General features: G+C 43.4%; 1 protein-coding gene across 1 annotated transcript in view; it reads right to left on the bottom strand.

The window, feature by feature from the left end:
• Nucleotides 1–16,271, bottom strand: part of LOC120915672 — a 97,907-nt gene that overhangs the window by 12,776 nt on the left and 68,860 nt on the right. The window contains exons 22-29 of the mRNA XM_040326379.1: nucleotides 16,096–16,178; nucleotides 15,857–16,017; nucleotides 9,495–9,657; nucleotides 6,652–6,815; nucleotides 4,244–4,310; nucleotides 4,035–4,166; nucleotides 3,612–3,947; nucleotides 558–670 (exon numbers count right to left, since the gene is read on the bottom strand). Coding sequence (XP_040182313.1) covers nucleotides 558–670; nucleotides 3,612–3,947; nucleotides 4,035–4,166; nucleotides 4,244–4,310; nucleotides 6,652–6,815; nucleotides 9,495–9,657; nucleotides 15,857–16,017; nucleotides 16,096–16,178 — 1,219 coding nt within the window. The remainder of the gene's footprint in view (nucleotides 1–557; nucleotides 671–3,611; nucleotides 3,948–4,034; nucleotides 4,167–4,243; nucleotides 4,311–6,651; nucleotides 6,816–9,494; nucleotides 9,658–15,856; nucleotides 16,018–16,095; nucleotides 16,179–16,271) is intronic.

Here is a 16,271-nt window from a genome sequence, read left to right as displayed (position 1 = left end):
CCAGGACAATACAGTGTCCCGGAATGAAACTGACACAGCCACCCCCTGGGCCAATCTGATGCCCCCAAAAAAGGCCGCCACATCACCGCTTTACTCACCGACAGTACTTGTCCAGGCCGGGAATGCCTGGAGGAGCACAATCTCCGCCCCCTGCTTGTGATTGGAGAAATCATAAATTCCGCCTCTTGTGCCCAATCACTGTGCTGTGATTCTTTACAGCACAAGCTGATTTTTGGGAAGGGAGGGTGTCCCTGAATGGTAGTTTGGAAATGTGGTCACCCTAACCGGCCCACGCACACGCCGATGCGCCATTCCACCGCGCATGCGCATAGGACACCGGCTGGCGCGGCTGACTTGGTAATTCCTCTGACAATATGGTTTTGGTAAATCTAAAGGAAAAACCCAAAGAAAATTGTATAGCGTGTACCTAGTTTAAAATTACGCATAGTGATCATTAAATAAACACAGACATAGAAAACATACACATTCTGTAGGGTCAAAGAGATCTGTGATGTAGCCTGGTGTTATGGAGGTCAACTCACACTTGGGATTCTCACCATTAATGTTGTGCTCTGTGTACCCCAACAGCGGAAGAATGTTTGGCATATCTCCATAACAGCTCTGTTCATACAATGTAGATAGTCACAATTAACTGGCAATTGCTGCTGGCCTAGGACAAGGTAGACTTGTATGATTCACTGTGCATACATTACATGTGTTATACAGGTCTAACATATATATACAGAAGATAAGGGTTTACACAGTAACTATTGGGGCCAATAGCTCCATACCACTGCACTAGACCAACACCGAAGGAAAATCCCACACCTATACATTTGTGTATTTTCATTTATGTGATATTGTATATATGAATTGATTATCTATGCACTGGTAATTTCCAATATACTAACAGTGATTTAAATATATATTTCTTGTTTGTTTATCTCAAACAATCAAACATGAGATTTCATCCATGTCTTTTTGTTATCCCTAGCATAATATACATCTTACCAGAATCTCCTGAAGAAGCTTAAAAAGCGAAACATGTTGAGTGCTAACGTTTGTTTATATGCCTTTTAGCGGAACTTATAACCTTGATATGGATGGTCCAATTTCCTCATGTTTTTTACTTTTGTAATAAAATATTTGAATTTTATTGATGCTGCAATTGTGTCTTTACCCTGTTTCTACCCTAAACAACGTTAAAGTCCCGAGGTTTGTTACCCCCTTCCCCACCTCTTATCATAGACATTATTGGGATGTGGTGTTTTCTCTGATCCTTCTGCCTTTGTTTTTACTTGTAGTGAATGGTTTGCAAAACTTGGGTTATTTATTTTCTACAGTTGATCATCACAGTGCCTACAGACAGGGCCGATCCGCCCTATAGGCTCACTATGCAAGCCGCTTAGGGCCCTGCAAAGCTGCGAAAGGCCCCCCAAATTACTAGAGGCCCCGTCTGGTGAGAAGTCATTTTCGTCCCCCTCACCGCGCTTCTCAACTCGCTGGCTGCATGGGAGACGAGGTAAGAAGTCAGCACCCCCTGCTTCTCACTTTAATGTAAGATGTCATTTCCGACAGCAGAACACCCCCCCCCCCGCTTCTCAACTTTCTTTAATGTGACATGTCACTGTCGTCGTCCCGATTCTCATTTTTAATGTGCCATGTCATGTTGCTTAGGGCCCCAGGGAGGTCAGGATCGGCACTGCCTACAGATCACCTTTACCATTAACCACTTGAGTGCTAGCCTGCGCGTAGCCCTTCATTACCAGGCCATTTCTCAGTTGTTAGTGCTGTGAGAGTTTAACAACTATTCAGTCAACACTGTACCCACATGAATTGTATATCATTTAAAAAATAAAAAAACAACATATAGAGCTTTTGGTGGTATTTAAAAGTCACTGGGTTTATTTTTTTTTACTATAAAAAGGCCAAACATTTAAAAAAAAAAAAAAACACCTCTTAAGCCTCGTACACACGATAGGTTAACCAGAGGATAATGGTCTGAAGGACCGTTGTCCTAGGGTAACCCATGAAGCTGACTGATAGTCCGTCGTGCGTACACACCATCAGTTAAAAAAACGATTGTGTCAGAACGCAGTGACGTAAAACACAACGACGTGCTGAAAAAAATGAAGTTCAATGCTTCCAAGCATGCGTCCACTTGATTCTGAGAATGCGTGGATTTTTAACCAATGGTTGTGCGTACTAACGATCGGTTTTGACCTATCGGTTACCAATCCATCGGTTAAATTTTAAAGCAAGTTAGGTTATTTAACCTTCGGTTAAAAAGACATGGGGCCCACACACAATCGGTTTTTGACCGATGAAAACAGTCCTTCAGACCTATCGTGTGTACGAGGCCTTACTTTCTGTTATGAAATAAAAATGGCAGGACCGTATCAGCACCCTAAATTAACCCCATTTTGAAATGTAGACACTGCAAGTTGATCTATTTTTTTGCCTCAACTTCTTTGGAAAAGGAGCTCTCACACAGACGGGATGTACAGGAGTTGTTTCTGGATTACTGCACAGATCTGGGAGAAATATGCAAAGGACACCAAGATTCAAACAAGAATACCCATGGCTCTTGTATTTAGACAATATACACAATGGCCCGGATTCAGAAAGAAGTTACAACGGCGTATCTCCAGATACGCCGTCGTAACTCCGAATGCGGGATGTCGCAACTCCGTGCCTGATTCATAGAATCAGATACGCCTCACAGTTGCCTAGATACGAGCGGCGTAAGTCTCTTACGCCGTCGTATCTTAGTTGCATATTTACGCTGGCCGCTAGGTGGCGCTTCCGTAGATTTACGCATTGAATATGGTAATGAGCTAGATACACCGTTTCAGAAACGTACGTGCGCCCGGCGCATTTTTTTTACGTAAGGCTTTTTTCGGCGTATAGTTACCCCTGCTCTTTGAGGCGTAGCCAATGTTAGGTATGGACGTCGGGCCAGCATCGAATTTTGCGTCGTTTGCGAATAGGGCTGTGCGTAAGTTACATTCACGTCTAAAGCAATGACTATTTGCAGGGTAATTTGGAGCATGCGCACTGGGATACTTTCACGGACGGCGCATGCACCATTCATTAGTAACGTCAATTACGTGGGGTCACGACTGTATAGCATACAACACACCCCCTACCAGCCTATTTTGAATTACGCGGGCTTACGCCGGCCCATATACGCTACGCCGCCGTAATTTTGGGCGCAAGTTCTTTCTGAATACAGGACTTGCCTCTCAAAGTTACGGCGGCGTAGCGTATATGAGATACGCTACGCCCGCCTAAACTTACGGCAATCTTTCTGAATTCGGGCCAATATGTCCAATGTATTGGGACGCCTGCCTTTACACGCACATGAACTTTAGTGGCATCCCAGTCTTAGTCCGTAGGGTTCAATATTGAGTTGGCCCACCCTTTGCAGCTATAACAGCTTCAACTCTTCTGGGAAGGCCGTCCACAAGGTTTAGGAGTGTGTCTATGGGAATGTTTGACCATTCTTCCAGAACCCCAGAGAAGTGCATCTGTTTGGCACATCTGATAGGCCCATGCCCATTGCCCACCCTTACAACCTGTGCATGTGGTTACAACATACAGCAAAGTACCTGCTTTGATTTGTGCAACTGCATGTATGATGCACACTGCAAGCTCTCCTGCATGTTCCAGGGATGTTTTCGGTACAAACAATATGTTGTTTTCTGTGTCATAATAGGATTCTCCTAGTCGCAGAGCCTCCTTCCCCCACACAGAGCTCTGGACTCTGGGGATATCCTGAGCTATAAGAAGCAGAAGAGAATTCTGGGAGCAACTGTCACATGCAAAATGGAGGATCGCTGAGCCAAACTGGTAAATAACCATCTGACGTGGAGAGAGCTGGCCTATGTTCATGGGAACAAGGTCACCAGTGGTGGCTAAGTTAGCAGTTTTCTTCATTTCTTTCTCTGTAGAATAGAAAGAAAACCGATTGGTGACATCTGAAGCCTGCTACACAAAGAAACCAAACATGAGGGTCGTATGGCGGATCATACCTTGAGCCTGTGCTTTAAGGGCTTCCTTGATCTCCTCCAGGGTCTTGGTTAGGGGACTGGCTGATATTAGCCTCCTTAGATTATCTTCCCTGTACAGCGCTGTCATAAACTGCAATGGCTGCAAATGTAATCCTAAAAAACAAAATTCCCTTCTCAGATTTGTAACCATCAGCTGAATGCTGTTCTAGTGTTTGGTGCTGTTAACATACCTTCCATTGAGAGCATTGATAAGTTCCCATTTATGATGCCTTCATATGGGTTCTTCTTGGTCTGGTTCTAAAAGATCACATCCATAAAGAATAAAAATAAGCAGCTTGACCATCATATTATTTTTAGGCAGAAAATTAGTACTAGCATGTTGAGCAGATTCACACAAGGGGGCAGATCCACAAAGAGAGTACGCCGGCGTATCTACTGATACGCCGGCATACTTTCAAATTTCCTGCGTTGTATCTTTGGTTTGAATCCTCAAACCAAGATACAACGGCATCTGGGTTAGATCCGACAGGCGTACGGCTTCGTACGCCTTCGGATCTTAGATGGAATACTTCGGCGTCCGCTGGGTGGAGTTCTCGTCGTTTTCCGCGTTGAGAATGCAAATTAGCTATTTCCGACGATCCACGAATGTACGCGCAGCCGTCGCATTCTCTTACGTCGTCTCTAGTTGGCTTTTTCCGGCGTATAGTTAAAGCTGCTTTTTCGTGGCGTATAGACTTGCTATGTTAAGTATGGCCGTCGTTCCCGCGTTTAATTACATTTTTTTTTTCGTTTGCGTAAGTCGTCCGTGAATCGCGGGATGGACGTAATTTACGTCCAAGTCAAAACAATGACGTCCTTGCGAAGTCATTTCGCGCAATGCACGGCGGGAAATTTAGGGACGGCGCATGCGCAGTTCGTTCGGCGTGGGGAAACACGCCCCCTACCCACCCAATCTGAAATCCACGCCCTTACGCCGTGAGAGATAGACTACGCCGCCGTAACTTACGGCGCAAATTCTTTGTGGATTCAAAGCTGCCAAATGTAAGTTACAGCGGAGTAGCGTATCTCACATATGCTACGCCCATCTTGTGGATCTGCCCCAAGGTGTTTGTAACGGTATGGCCCGTGATACCCAGAGACTTTTGAAGGATGCGGGGTACTCCTGTGCCAGCTTCACCAATGACTCTTGGGTCTAGAGTCATTCTATGTCCAATAGGGGCATAGAATGACTGAAAATTATATCTCGGATTACATGAGATGGGACAGTAATGATAATTCACAATGTATTGCAGGAAATAAGGGACATATGTTGGATTGTTTTAGCATGGAACAGTAATCCACAATATATTCCTTAATGTCTAGAAGAACTAATTACAACCGGTCAATAGAATGTATGCTAATGACACTGTATTGTGTGAAAGTCTATTGATGATAAGATGTGAAATGTGACTTGGCACCCTCTAAAGGTCAGATGTCTGTGTATTGTGTATCAGGTGAGAACAACTGGTCGCAGAGTCAGAACGTCTGGGTAATGATTAGTAATTATCTCATCTGAATGTCATTATCTAAAGGAATGTGTATTGAAGTTCCTTGTGTCATGTTGTGAGTGGAGTTGAGTCATTGTCCATATTTGTTTTTTTAACTGTATATAACAAGCTGAGTTTACCATTAAAATATTCATTCGTTTGGAACCAGAGAGCAGAGCTTGTGTCTCGTTATTCTGGGGAATTCTTATGGATCGTGTCTGCTGGATTGTGGAGTGTCGGATAAGCTGACTTGGGTTGGTGGAATGGAATATCGTAAACAGTGTTAACCCCTGACCGTTACAGTGTTGAACAGCCAGGTCAAGGTCACACTTGCCATGGTGACAAGTTGTTAAAGAAGTGCAAAGAAAAAAAAACTTCCATGGTATTGTTTCCTAGCTAGCCGGATTCCTGTCACTCCCTCATGATGGAAACGTTGCAGAATGTCACTCAAGACAGCAAGGGAGCAACGCTTTGTCTATGAGTATATCTAAAAACAAATACATTTTTCACTGGTAGATCAAACAAAAAAGCAGCTTGCAAAGAAACAATCGAATTGGAGTGTATGGGTAAAATTGTATTGCTGCACTAATATTCAATTCAATATAACAACTTCCAGAAAAAGTCCAGTGCATATAATTCAGAATGTGAGTCCCATGTGATAAGACAGTCTATGATATTACAATATAGAGATTCTGAGTATAAAAGTTCCAAATTCATTCAAACCCAACGAATATGTCCAATGTATAAATAAAAGTGTCAATCCAAAAGCTGTATCACCACAGTGTGCCTCCACCATAGGGTAAAAACAGGGCTTTTTTTTAGAAAGTAGGTGCAGGAACTCTACCCTTCTCCCTTCTGGGTCACTCTTTATCTCGACCGCCTACCCACCCCCAAGCAAAATAACTCTCCCATTCCCCACTAACTTTAGCGTAGTGCCCATACTGAAAGTAAGGGGGCGTTACAGTAGTATTCCTGGCTCCATGCTAACATTTGCTAATTCGGGCATTCGTATTAAGTGGACTGAAATAATATTTGTGAGAAGGAAAGCACGATTGGTGCCACCAAGTGTTAAATGTACATAGAAAATGAAGATATGATCCAAACGTTCCTACCTGATCTTGGAGCCTGTCCGCACTGCGTTCGCTTGTGTCTATCACACCCTTGTGTTGCTGCTTCTTTTCTGTCCCCATTTTCTTTACTGTGAGCTCTGTGCTAGTTTTCATTAGTGCGAGTTTTAGGGCTTTCATAAGGGCAGTGGCTTCTTGCAGAAATTCTCCTAGAATAAGAAATATCCACCATGGCAATCAAAAAACATAAAAACATTCCAATATTGAGTTCTATTATTGTCTAGTAAAATGTGAACCAATATAATTTGCACACACACGTTTAAAGCTTTACGTTTTCTTCATAGAACAGGAAACAATAAGATATTGGTAGCGATCAGATTGTTTCTGTGCTGAAGGTGGTTTAACCAAAAAATTGGAATTGCTGGTCGCTGCCGTTTTACACAAGATGACTGATGCAGCCAATGCAGAGAATGTTTGCACTGCTTGTATTTCTTGAGCTAGGCATGGCCAGCCTTAGTTTTCATAACCGTGAATGCAAATGCGGTCACTTAGGGCCAGATCCACAGCCAGCGGGCTTACCTTAAATGTTCCTATTTAAGTTACACTGCCGCAAAATTTCTACCTAAGTGCCCGATCCACAAAGCACTTACCTAGAAATTTGCAGCTGTGTAACTTAAATCCGTCCGGCGCAAGGCGTGCCCAATCTAATGGGGCGATTCCCATTTAAATTAGGCGTGCTCCCGCGCTGGACGTACTGCGCATGCTCCCGACGCTATTTTCCCGACGTGCTTTGCGCGGATTTACGTTGCGCCGAGTTTCGAGAATCGCGACGGGTGTAAAAGAAAAAAAAAAGAGTTGCGGCGGGGAAAAAAAAAAATTCAAAAAAAATTTGACAGCGACGCGGGAAAGAAGGGTCTACTTTTACATGGTGTACTAAGTTTACACTTTGTAAAAGCAGCCCTAATTTTGCAACGGCAAACTAACACTTACGGAAAAAAAACAAAGGGAAAAAGCTTTGTGGATCTCCGTAAGTGCTAATTTGCATACCCGACGCGGAATTTCGACGAGAAACGCCCCCAGCGGCGGCCGAGGTACTGCATCCTAAGATCCGACAGTGTAAAACTATTACACCTGCCGGATCTTAGGAATATCTATGCGTAACTGATTCTATGAATCAGCCGCATAGATAGAAACAGGGATACGACGGCGTATCAGTAGATACGCCTGCGTATCCCTTTTGTGGATCTGGCCCTTAGTTATCTGAAACGACCGCAAGAAGCCATTAACTGTACTGTAATACCTAAACTGTGACTGGAGTTCCGGAGATGTTCCTTGAATCGTGAGCATGTGTTTATGTGATCATTATGAATCCAAACAAGCAAGTTAAAATTTTATGGCTCGGTTCACACTGCTGCTCTGCAAATTTGTTCTGTTTTTTGTCCTCTGTGAGGTGCGATATTACCCCAAATTTCAGGAGTTGGACATTCTGCAATTGATGTTCTAGCCCAGGGGTCTCCAAACTTTCTAAACAAAGGGCCGGTTTATTGTGCTTCAGACTCTTGGAGGGCCGGACTTTGGCCAGTGGGAGTGGAAATTTTCCTGGCATCATTGTTAGTAAACATCTGGTATTAGGGGGAGGAATAGTGCCCCATTGCTGGTGTCATAGGGAGGAATAGTGGTCCATTAGTTGTGTCAGTGGGAGAAATTGTGCTCCATTGTCAGTGTCAGATGGCAGAATAGTGTCTTGTATCAGTGGAAGGGATAGTGCCCCAAGGGCCGGATAAAAGCAAGCAAAGGGCCGCATTCGGCCCTCGGGCCGCAGTTTGGAGACCACTGTTCTAGCCAATGGAATCATAATGTAAAAAAAAAAAAAAAAGAAGGTGTTCACTTCCTGTGTATTTCCTTGTTTTAGTGTAGTAGTGTGGTGGAATTCGCACATATGTGAACCATCAATGCGATTCCAAAACTATTTACACTGATGTCTATGGAGACTAAATTTGCCACACAACGCTGTAAACTCGCACAAGACACTCGCAATGCATGTATGTGAACAATGACTTTATGGATGACACGCGAATTTAGAATGTTTTTGATGCATCACATTTGCATCAGTGTTAACCCGGGCCTAAGTCTGACATATTACCTTCTGCACACTTACAATCGGAAGGAATATTAGTACTGAAATGTAACACCTGTATCCTCTAAAGCCGCGTACACACGACCATTTTTCATGTCATGGAGAAAAGCAAAGTTTTTCTCGACGTGATTCCTCTCAAGCCTGCCTTGCATACACACAATCGTGAAAAAAAAAATGCTCGAGCAAAGCGCGGTGACGTACAACGGCACTATAAAGGGGAAGTTCCATTTGGATGGTACCACCCTTTGGGCTGCTTTTGCTGATTTCGTGTTAGTAAAAGTTTGGTGAGAGACGATTCGCGCATTTCAGTCTTCGTGCTTTTCAGTCTGTTACAGCGTGACGAATGTGCTATCTCCATTACAAATGCTAGCTTTACCAGAACGAGTGCTCCCGTCTCATAACTTGCTTCTGAGAATGCGCGTTTTTTTTCCCGTCGTTAAAGCGTACACATGACCGTTTTTCACGACGTGAAAGACGACAACGTGAAAAACGACGAAAATTAGAGCATGTTCTAAATTTTTAATGCCCATTTTTCACTTTGTGAAAAATGCTCTGGAGCCTACACACACACACGTTTTTTTTTAATGACCAATTTAAAAAATTGCATTTTTCACGTCATGAAAAACTATTGTGTGTACGCGGCATAAGACTAAAATATTGGTGCCTGCCTGTGATGTGGTCACTGAGATATACTGGACATTATGGACCTATTTTCCTACCCCATGTGTCAGTGAAGGGACAATCTCCTCACCTTGTATGTGATCTGTGTGGGAATCACGGGTCATAGTTCTCGCTGAGCCTTCACTCTGCTGTGACGTGATGTTTGTCCTCACACTCTCCAATTCTCCATCTAAGGGGACTTTTCTCCATTCAAAGTTTTTGCTGCTACCAAGCTCCAGGTTCTGTATCATGTCCTTCATATAAACAGACCTTGTTATATCATACTTAAAAAGGCAGATACAAGTGCCAGCTGTTTTGACTAGCATTTTACACATGTCAGTATCCCTAAATTTATTTATGACAGCAGCTACTGCAGATACGATAAACTCATTTGAAATGTCCACCAATGTTTCTTCAGAGAAAACAGTCACAAGAGAAACATGGAGGCTGCTCTTAAAGGATAAGTTTACCTTTTGGAGAACATTACACTCCATTACACTACATATTTAGGGTGTAACATTATTATTATAGACTAGCTGAATCCCCGGCGTTGCCCGGTCTTCCTATCTTAACCTTTTGGGGAGGAAAATCATAGTAATATAAATATACCCATCTTTTATATAAGGGTGTAGGTAAGGGTTAATGTAACTGTCATATATTTTTATTTGGCATATAAGTAATATGTGTACCAGGTATTATTGAAATATCTCCAGGCGTACAGAAGTTATGTGGGAACATACATTTCCCATTGATTTGCATGGGACTTTAACCACTTGACAACTGGGCACTTAAACACCCTTAATAACCAGACCAATTTTCAGCTTTCGGTGCTCTCACATTTTGAATGACAATAACTCAGTCATACAACACTGTAACCAAATGAAATTTTTGTCCTTTTTTTCCCACAAATAGAGCTTTCTTTTGGTGGTATTTGATCACCTCTGCGGTTTTTATTTTTTCCGCTAATAATGAAAAAAGAACGAAAATTTTGTAAAAAAATGATTTTTTTTTCATTTCTATTATAAAATTTTGCAAAAAATGATTTTTTCTTCATAAATTTGGCCTAAAATGTATACTGCTACATATCTTTGGTTAAAAAAAAAAAAAATTGGGTTATTATTTAGTCTGGGTGAAAGTTATAGGGTCTACAAGCTATGGTACCAATTACTGAAAATTGATCAATTTGATCACATCTGAAGTACTGACGGCCTTTCTCATTTCTTGAGACCCTAACATGCCAGAAAAGTACAAATACCCCCCAAATGACCCCTTTTTGGAAAGAAGACATTCCAAGGTATTTAGAAAGAGGCATGGTGAGTTTTTTGAAGTTGTAATTTTTTCCCACAATTCTTTGCAAAATCAAGGTTTTTTTTATTTTTATTTTTTTTCCACAAAAGTTTCATATTAGCAGGTTATTTCTCGCACACAGCATATTCATACCACAAAATACACCCCAAAACACATTCTGCTATTAATCCCGAGTATGGCGATACCACATGTGTGAGACTTTTACACAGCGTGGCCACATACAGAGGCCCGACATGCAGGGAGCACCATCAGGCGTTCTGGAGCACCCAGACCAGTTCTGACATTTCTCTCCTACATGTAAAAATCATCATTTATTTGCTAGAAAATTACATAGAACCCCAAAACATTATATATGCTTTTTTAGCAAAGACCCTAGAGAATACAATGGCGGTCGTTGCAACTTTTTATCGCGCATGGTATTTGCACAGCAATTTTTCGAACGCATTTTTTTGGGAAATAAAACAGTTTTGTGCTTTTTAAAAAAAAAAACATTAAAGTTAGCCCAATGTTTTTGCACAATATGAAAGATGAAGTTACGCCGAGTAAATAGATACCCAACATGTCACCCTTCAATATTGCACACGCTTGTGGAATGGCGCCAAACTTCGCTACTTAAAAATCCCCATAGGTGACGTTTTAAATGTTTTTACTGGTTACATGTTTTTAGTTACAGAGGAGGTCTGGGGCCAAAATGATTGCTCTCGCTCTAACGTTCGCAGCGATACCCCACATGTGTGGTTTGAACACCGTTTTCATATGTGGGCGGGACTTACGTGCACATTCGCTTCTGTATACGCACGCGGGAACAGGGGCGCTTTAAATATTTATTTTTTATTTTTATTGTTCATTTTACTTTATTTATTTTAGTTTGACACGTTTTTCCCCAAAAATAAATGTTTTGATCACTTTTATTCCAATTACAAGGAATGGAAACATCCCTTGTAATAGGAATATAGCATGACAGGTCCTCTTTACAGTGAGATGTGGGGTCAATAAGACCCCACATCTCACCTCTAGGCTGGGAAGCCTGAAAAAAAACAAAAAAAAAAAAAACGATCCTGGCTTCGATCGCAGCGGTGAGTCAGAAGAAGCACCGGAGGGCGAAGGGAGTGGGGACGTCCACTTTTGCCTCCCGTAAGAACGATCAAGAGGCGGAACAGCCGCCATGATCGTTCTTATGGTGTAGAGAATCGCTGGCTGAAAAAAATGATATCTGAATGATGCCTGTAGCTGCAGGCATCATTTAGATATCCCTGCACAAAGTCAAGGACCTCATATGACGTGGGCGGGAAGTGGTTAAAACACATTTTTTTCCCCCAGAGTATTTTCTGGGTATTGCAGAGTATTGGCCGGGGTATTGCAAAGTATTGGTGTTGGGGTATTGCAGAGTATTGGCCGGGGTATTGCAGAGTATTGGTGCGGGGGTATTACAAAGTATTGGTGCGGGGGTATTGCAAAGTATTGGCCGGGGTATTGCAAAGTATTGGCCGGGGTATTGCAAAGTATTGGCCGGGGTATTGCAAAGTATTGGTGCGGGGGTATTGCAGAGTATTGTGTGGGGGGTATTGCAGAGTATTGTGTGGGGGGTATTGCAGAGTATGGTGCGGAGGGTATTGCAGAGTATTGGTGGGGGGGTATTGCAGAGTATTGTGTGGGGGGTATTGCAGAGTATTGTGTGGGGGGTATTGCAGAGTATGGTGCGGAGGGTAATGCAGAGTATGGTGCGGAGGGTATTGCAGAGTATTGGTGCGGGGGTATTGCAGAGTATTGGTGCGGGGGTATTGCAGAGTATTGGTGCGGGGGTATTGCAGAGTATTGTGCGGGAGGTATTGCAGAGTATTGTGCGGGGGGTATTGCAAAGTATTGGTGCGGGGGTATTGCAGAGTATGGTGCGGGGGTATTGCAGAGTATTGTGTGGAGGGTATTGCAGAGTATTGCGCGGGGGGTATTGCAGAGTATTGCGCGGGGGGTATTGCAGAGTATTGCGCGGGGGGTATTGCAGAGTATTGCGCGGGGGGTATTGCAGAGTATTGCGCGGGGGTACTGCAGAGTATTGCGCGGGGGGTATTTCAGAGTATTGTGCGGGGGTACTGCAGAGTATTGCGCAAGGGGTACTGCAGAGTACTGGCAGGGGGTACTGCAGAGTATTGCGCGGGGGTATTGCAGAGTATTGCGCGGGGGTATTGCAGAGTATTGCGCGGGGGTATTGCAGAGTATTGCGTAGGGTTTTTGCAGAGTATTGCGCGGGGTTTTTGCAGAGTATTGCGCGGGGTTTTTGCAGAGTATTGCGCGGGGTTTTTGCAGAGTATTGCGCGGGGTTTTTGCAGAGTATTGCGCGGGGTTTTTGCAGAGTATTGCGCGGGGTTTTTGCAGAGTATTGCGCGGGGTTTTTGCAGAGTATTGCGCGGGGTTTTTGCAGAGTATTGCGCGGGGTTTTTGCAGAGTATTGCGCGGGGTTTTTGCAGAGTATTGCGCGGGGTTTTTGCAGATTATTGCGCAGGGGGTATTGCAGAGTAATTGCGCAGGGAAGGCAGAGCATTGCAGAGTATTGCACAGGGAAGGCAGAGTATTGCAGGGGTTAATGCAGGGATGGCTGAGCAGGGATGGATGGATCTGTGACTGCAATAGTCACAGATCCATCCCACACTGCTGCTGCCATCCGCGCTCTCCTCTCACACTGTACCGATCGGTACAGCGAGAGGAGGGAGGAACCGGCGTCATCAAATGACGCCGGTTTGTTTACCTGTGATCGCGCCGTCATTGGACGGCGCGATCACATGGTAAAAGACCGCGGTTGTCGGTCAATTACCGAGATCTGTGTAGCGCCGGGTCTCATAGACCCGGCGCGCACAGAATTTTCAGTGTGCGCGCCCGAGGCGGCGCGCATTACTGCTTCTGGTGGGCGCCGTTAAATAACGGCGACCCCCAGTTAAGCAACCACCTTGCCGCCATTATATGACGGCGGCTGGTGGTTAAGTGGTTAAACAAAAACCCCGACCCTCACAAATGGGGGTAGTTAAGGGATAAATTAACTATCCTATAGTTTAAGTGGACATATAAGTAACATGTGACCAAGTGTTATCGAAATATGTACAGCCGTTTGGAAGTTATGAAGTAACATGTATTTCCCATAGAGTTGAATAGGACTTTAAAGGAAAACCCCGACCATGGCAAATGGGGGTGGGTAAGGGTTAAACCACCTATCCTATGTTTGTTGCTGACATATAAGTAACATGTGTGCCAAGTTTCATGTTAATATCTTTAGCCGTTTGGACGTGATGTTGGAACATACATACATACACACACACACACGTTGAGTTTTATATATATAGATGTAGCCAGGAGCGGACTACGGTATATCTGATACAGAAGACTTAGGGGTAGATTCACATAGAAGATACGACGGCGTATCTTGCGCCCGGGAACAAGAGACACCTATTAGCAAAAGTATGTAGACATAGGACACACCCCCTGTCACACCCCCTTAAATAATTATACGGAAAAAAAACATTTAAACCAACAAGTGTTTTTTTATTTACCACTACAATTTCTTTATACAGGCTTTTGAAATTTACAAATGCAGCAATTTAGAAATTGGGTGAAAGGTTTAGCACTGGGAAACACATTTTGAAATATAAAAAATTGCATTTTATAGACAATTATATAGATCAGAGGGACAGATGAGGAGGAAAGAGGGACTTTGTTCCAAATCAGGGACAGCTCCTCGAAATCAGAGATAGTTGGAAACTGTGCATGTTCTTGGGAGTTAATGCCAGAGGTTGCTGTAAGGACTGGGACGGCTCATACAGAGTCACAGACTAGCTGGCCGTCCCCTCTACCTCCATCAAAGGCTGCTAAAGGGTTTATAATCCGTCCTCCTGTATCTGTTTGATGTTTTGAAGTATCCTGCACCCTCATCACTCTCTCCTGTTTGAGCACTGCAATAAATCTACAAAATGGCATCCCCTAGCCTGAGCCTGTGTTTGTCAGAACTGGTATCTAGGCCTGTCAGCCTCTGAACAAGCAAGGGAGACCTAGGTCCTATTCAGCGGATCCTCCTGGGGTAAGGGCTTCAGTAGCTTCTTTATTGATCCAAAAAATCAACTGCACAGGAAATGAGAAGCTGCTTTGGAATAGGTCAGTGTGCTGCTATCCATTTTTCCCTAGCAGTAATTGCCAGTAAAAGCTGTGCGAGGACCTGACTATAGAAGGCATTCATTGACTGACCTTGAACGTCAGGCATGGTTTATTGATATCGTCTGGAATCAGGGCGGACTGACCATTCGGGCACTGCCCGGGGGCCAAATGCCACTAGGAGGCCCCATCAGGCTTACCAGCCTCAGTAAAACCAGGGACAGAATGTAAAAATCTGTGTTTTTTTACATCTGTCCCTGAAATGTCCCTTACCGGCAGCCTTTTGGTCTAAAAAAAGATTATAGCTGCCCCGCCTCTGCAGTACCCTTTCAGTTTGTGTATGTGTATTCTGTGTGTATGTATACTGTGTCATACCTCCCAACTTTCTGAGATGGGAATGAGGGACACCTATCAGCAAAAGTATGCAGGCATAGGACACACCCCTTGCCACGCCCCCTTAAAGGAGAATTGTACAAAAAAATAAGATTGGTTAAACCCACAAGTGCTTTTTTTACCACTACTATTTCTTTATATTGGCTTTTGGAATTTACAAATGCAGAAATTTAGAAATCAGGATGAAAGTTTAGTGCTGGGAAGCACTTTTTGATAGATAAACAGTGTATTGTATATACAACTATATAGATCAGACCAAAATGAGGGACAAATGAGGAGAATGAGGGACAGAGGGACATTGCTCCAAATCAGGGACAGTCCCTCGAAATCAGGGACAGTTGGGAGGTATACTGTATACTGTGTATGCTTACTGTATGTGTGTGTATACTGTATGTTGTGCTACCCCATAATCTCCTATTGCTCGGGGGCCCCATGAGTGGTCAGTCCACCCCTGTCTGGAATATAACTGTATTATGAATGTTTGAATCTTACTCTTCCTATCGTATTTCTTTTAAGGCATGCTGATGAATTAAGACCCTTTGTATGCAGCGGATCATACTAAAACACTGACCCCTATGTCTACATTTCTAGTTTCCCAACTCATGTCTTGGCCCTCACCTTAAGTAGCTGAATCCTTTGAATGAAAGCCTTGTAGAAGGAGAGGGTCTCATTCCGATGTCTCCCAAGTTGAGATGTTAAGTGAAGAGTTTGGTCCTCCAGTTTGTCAAATAACGTTCTTACACTGAAATCCTCTAGGACTCGTTTTGTGTTCCTCTCATCTGCAGCATGTTATGAAAATGTGTTACCACTATATATAAATCTGTTGATAGAACCATCCAGGTAATAACTTACTGTACCTAATCCGTAGGTGATTTCCTTCTTTCCAATATCAAACACCTCTCCAGAACCATGACAGCCCACCGTTTCATAAAACTGCAGACTAAGTGTGAAACAAAAAAAGACATTTAGGTAAATGAGCCAAAGACTTTACACAAGGCTAACCAGACTTGAGAGAGATCAATGTTCTCCACGT

This window comes from Rana temporaria, chromosome 10, assembly GCF_905171775.1.
Source record: "Rana temporaria chromosome 10, aRanTem1.1, whole genome shotgun sequence".
Lineage (NCBI taxonomy): Eukaryota > Metazoa > Chordata > Amphibia > Anura > Ranidae > Rana > Rana temporaria.
The sequence above is the reverse complement of the archived record's forward strand: the minus strand, read 5'-3'. Positions and strand labels throughout refer to the sequence as shown.